Below are 5,000 nucleotides of genomic sequence, written 5' to 3' on the forward strand. Positions count from 1 at the left end.
TTCCTCTGGGCCAACAGGAAGTCTCCGGCCTCGGAACACCTCAGTCCTCGTCGTTGGCACTCTGTCACGCCTGCATGTCGCACGCGCGCGCACACACACGCACACACACACACACACACACACACACACACACACACACACACACACACACACACACACACACACACACAGATACAGAGGCAAGCCTCCTCAAAGTTATGTTTTATCAGTTAGCCTCACCTCTCACGGCGGGATGAGCGATTTATCGGTTAGCTTAGCTTCTCACAGTGTTTGGCTGCAGGCGCGCCGGCGGCAGCTGTGCTGGTGTCCCCGGGACACTTGGCGCAGACGTCCTGCCCCGCCAGATCCTGATAGGTGCCCTGGGGACAGGGGTGACACGCCCCTCCGCTGGAGAACGTACCTGCAGGACACAGCACTGGGAGGGGGAAGGGGGGAGATGAGACTGAGGGAGAGCGGTTCTAAAGAGAGACAAGAGGGAGGGGAGATCCCAGATAGTTCAGAGGAGAGGGTGACCCACCGCATCCGGTGCCGCCCGCGCCGGGCCGGTAGCCCCGGGAGCAGCCGAAGCGTGGGGCGGAGGCGGAGACCACCTGGGGGTCAGAGGTCAGGATGGTTCGGTACTGGTCTCCACCCAGCACCCCCAGCAAACCCCCCTGGAGACGGGACTCGCTCAGCGCCGTGTCTAGCGTTGGAGCAGGGTGGAGAGACGGGTTATATTGGGGGGGGGGGGGGGGGTTAGGGGGGTGCAGGTGCTGCTGGTAATGTCTGTTCTGTTCTAATGGGTGTTCTGTTGGTGATGTCTGCTCTGATAGGTGCTCTGTTGGTTATGTCTATTCTGAAGGGTGCTCTGTTGGCACGGTCTGCTTTGATAGGTGTTCTGTTGGTGATGCCTGTTCTATTCTGAAGGGTGTTCTGTTGGTTCTGTCTCTTCTGAAGGGTGTTCTGTTGGTGATGCCTGTTCTATTCTAGGGGTGTTCTGTTGGTGATGCCTGTTCTATTCTATGGGTGCTCTGTTGGCGATGCCTGTTCTCTTCTATGGGTGCTCTGTTGGCGATGCCTGTTCTATTCTATGGGTGCTCTGTTGGCGATGCCTGTTCTATTCTATGGGTGCTCTGTTAGTGATGCTTGTTCTATTCTATGGGTGCTCTGTTAGTGATGCTTGTTCTATTCTATGGGTGCTCTGTTAGTGATGCCTGTTCTATTCTATGGGTGCTCTGTTGGCGATGCCTGTTCTCTTCTATGGGTGCTCTGTTGGCGATGCCTGTTCTATTCTATGGGTGCTCTGTTGGCGATGCCTGTTCTATTCTATGGGTGCTCTGTTAGTGATGCTTGTTCTATTCTATGGGTGCTCTGTTGGTGATGCCTGTGATCCTTCTCACCGATGTCATGGAGGTCGGGCAGCGCGGTGACAGGTAGGTCAGAGAGAGCAGCCCTCCAGCTGACCTCGAGCCTGACCGCCTCCTCGCTCACACACTCCGCACGCACGGACGAGTCATCACACACAGGCACGGGCGACCCGGAGGGAGACAACTACAACACACAATAGGGGACATCGTTTAAAAGCACATGCCATATAATGAAACACACGCACGCACACACACACGCACACACACACACAAACACACCTGGAGACTGCAGAGTCCCTGGGCCCTCATGGAGGTGAGGAGGGAGGTTTGCAGGGCGGTCTGGGAGCTGCAGGGTCTCTCACTCTCCACCAGTGAGACCTGCACAACCACAGAGGTCTGCACTGTCTGGAGCCCCTGAACCCCTGGACACACACACACACACGCACGCACCCATGCAAACACACGCACACACATGCGCGTGCACACACACATGCACGTGCACACACACATGCACGCACATGCACACACACACACACACATACGGATGGGATTAGGTGGGTTGTCATGGATGTTAGCGTTAGGGTGGGCTAAAGGGGTAGTGTGCTATTTTGGACATTTAGCCCTATTTGTGGTCGGTCTACCATGAACCTGAAATATAGAGACCATAATTTCACTGATCGTTCCAGTATTGAGCTAGCTGCAGTTTTTCTTCTGGGCTAGAATGGAAGTCAATGGAGCATATGTAAATGTGTTGCAAAACTATGATGAATTTGCTTTTCTGAGACGAGAAGCACAGGGTATAATCTCACCAGTCTCAGCATGCTCTCTGGTGAAATGTATCGCAATTCGAATATTTGTAGTTATTTGGCATGACTTCTATTTGGCATGAGTCCTCCGTGGGAGCCGTGAAAACAAGTGCCAGGGGAATGCTTATGTCCAAGCCATGACAAACATGTCAAAATATTCAGATTGTGACACATTTCACAGGAGAGCATACTGAGACTGGTAAGATTACACTTCCCGTCTCGGAGAAGCACATTAATTATAGTTTTTCCAACATATTTACATATGCCCCATTGACTTCCATTGTAGCCCAGTTGCCCAGTTGGGGCCTACAGTTGCAACTGCAGCTGTAGCTCAATACTGGAACGATCAGTGAAATGATGGTCTCTATGTTTCAGGTTCACAGTAGACAGACCACAAATATGGCTAAATGTGCAAAATAGCGCACTGGCCCTTTAAGGTTGTCATGGTTATTGTGCAGGTGGGTTACTCAGGCAGGCTTGAGGCAGGGGAGTGTCCACTAGCCAGGTCTGCCTCTCCACGTCACAGCGGAACGTCTCGACAGGAAGCGCAAGCTCGTAGCCTTGGTGACAGATGATGTCACAGCTCTGCGTCTTCTGGCCGTCCACGGCCTCAGCGCGGCACACCAAGGCACCATGGGAGATGGAGTCTTTGGAAAATGGAATGGGGCACTGTGGTCCTGGAGAGGGTTAGAATTGGGATTAGAATGCTGTATGTGTATCTGTGTGTGTGTGTGTGTGTAAGAGTGTGTGTGTGCGTGTGTGTGTGTGTGTGTGTGTGTGTGTGTGTGTATATGTGTGTATGTGTGTGTGTGTGTGTGTATATGTGTGTGTGTGTGTAAGAGTGTGTGTGTGTGTGTGTGTGTGTGTTTGTATTGCGCATGGCGCTCACTTTCACAAGCAGGCGTGCGTCCCGCGGTGCGCTCTCCCCTGGTCGTAGGCAGCTCCTGTCCGTCGTCTGACACACACCAGCAGTGCGTGAGGTCACACTGCGTCGGCGCGAAGCTTCCGTCCGTCCGACACTCAGGCTGGTGGCCGACCACGTCCCGCCCCCTTTCAGAGGCGCCCCGCAACAGCTCACACAAGCCAGGACCTGAACACAGCAGAGAGCAGCTGAGTAACAAGCAACCTCTCAGTCTCTGGGAACACTCTACCACTAGGCCACTGTTTCTACTGTGGGGTGGTGTGTGAGTGGTAGTGTATCTGTGTGTATCTACTGTGGGGTGGTAGGGGAGTGGTAGTGTATCTGTGTGTATCTACTGTGGGGTGGTAGGTGAGTGGTAGTGTATCTGTGTGTATCTACTGTGGGGTGGTGTGTGAGTGGTAGTGTATCTGTGTGTTTCTACTGTGGGGTGGTAGGTGAGTGGTAGTGTATCTGTGTGTATCTACTGTGGGGTGGTGTGTGAGTGGTAGTGTATGTGTGTGTATCTACTGTGGGGTGGTGTGTGAGTGGTAGTGTATCTGTGGTGCCGTGCGGGTCCGGTACATTGTGGGAGTCCCGTGGCGCCGAGGTCAGCGGGCTGGAGGGCCGCCCCCGTCGCTGGACTGACGCACCACGCTACGGCCGAGTCTGGACCGCCCCTCTGCAGCACCGAGAACTGCCCGGCCTGGAACCACAACACGCACAGGAAACACAACCGCACAACACAACCCACACAACACAATACACAACAGGATAGACAACCGCACAACGCACACAACACACAACAGGACACGCAACAGCACAACACAACGCACACAACGCACAACAGGACAGACAACCGCACAACACAACGCACAACAGGACACACAACCGCACAACACACACAACACAATACACAACAGGACACGCAACCGCACAACACAACCCACACAACGCAATACACAACAGGAAACAACCGCACAACACAACGCACACAACACAACACCCGACAGGACACACAACCGCACAATGCAACACACACAACACAACACACAACAGGACACACAACCGCACAACACAACGCACATAACAATACACAACAGGACACACAACACAACACAATACACAACAGGACACACAACCACACGACACAACACACACAACACACAACAGGACACACAACCAATTCGGTCAGCAATTAGTTGACCTAGATATACGGCCTGGCAACTAGATACTGTATGACTCAACAACCTAGCGACCATAATTACTGTGATGCCAGCTCAGCTCAACTGACAAACTAGCTGATTGGGCGAGAAAACTAGCTATGTAGGTTAATATACCCACCGCATCACATGACGGGATGTAGGAGGACGCGGTGGTGACGTCAGAGACGGATGGTGTCCAATCAGAGAGCAAAGCCCGGGCGTGGGCTCTCTGACAAGGGGTCTGACCTAGAGGGGAGCAACACGCAAGAACAGCCCGTCGACACCCTGACACCTTCCACACAGACACGCCAGACCTGACACCGTGTGTAGACGAGGGTGTGTAGAGGTGTGTGTAGACGAGGGTGTGTAGAGGTGTGTGTAGACGAGGGTGTGTAGAGGTGTGTGTAGACGAGGGTGTGTAGAGGTGTGTGTAGACGAGGGTGTGTAGAGGTATGTGTAGACGAGGGTGTGTAGAGGTGTGTGTAGACGAGGGTGTGTGTGGGCTATCTTACACTGCAGTGTTTTCAGGGAGCGACTGACCAGGGACCCAGGGATGTAGCCTCCGTCCTCATTAACACACCAGCAGTGACCTGAAGGAAACACACACACATACACACACACACACTAAACGGCTGAACACACACGTACTAAACCCTCAGCGGAGGTGGGTTCGGAGCTCTGACCTGTGCTCGGGTGGCACTGGGTTGGCAGCCAGTGTCCGTTGGCGTCACACTGGGGAGAGTAG

The 5,000-nt window shown here is 53.6% G+C and overlaps 1 protein-coding gene across 1 annotated transcript in view; it reads right to left on the bottom strand.

Annotated features, from left to right (window-relative positions):
- Positions 1 to 5,000, bottom strand: part of tg (thyroglobulin) — a gene marked incomplete at both ends in the record, with an annotated part of 20,432 nt that overhangs the window by 9,766 nt on the left and 5,666 nt on the right. The window contains 11 exons of the mRNA XM_084444552.1: positions 1 to 70; positions 266 to 415; positions 518 to 682; positions 1,380 to 1,530; positions 1,626 to 1,768; positions 2,620 to 2,829; positions 3,042 to 3,242; positions 3,636 to 3,756; positions 4,395 to 4,501; positions 4,768 to 4,845; positions 4,939 to 5,000. The exon at positions 1 to 70 is cut by the window's left edge and continues 95 nt beyond it; the exon at positions 4,939 to 5,000 is cut by the window's right edge and continues 73 nt beyond it. Coding sequence (XP_084300678.1) covers positions 1 to 70; positions 266 to 415; positions 518 to 682; positions 1,380 to 1,530; positions 1,626 to 1,768; positions 2,620 to 2,829; positions 3,042 to 3,242; positions 3,636 to 3,756; positions 4,395 to 4,501; positions 4,768 to 4,845; positions 4,939 to 5,000 — 1,458 coding nt within the window. The remainder of the gene's footprint in view (positions 71 to 265; positions 416 to 517; positions 683 to 1,379; positions 1,531 to 1,625; positions 1,769 to 2,619; positions 2,830 to 3,041; positions 3,243 to 3,635; positions 3,757 to 4,394; positions 4,502 to 4,767; positions 4,846 to 4,938) is intronic.

This window comes from Borostomias antarcticus (assembly GCF_949987555.1).
Source record: "Borostomias antarcticus genome assembly, chromosome: 10".
NCBI classification, from domain to species: Eukaryota; Metazoa; Chordata; class Actinopteri; order Stomiiformes; family Stomiidae; genus Borostomias; species Borostomias antarcticus.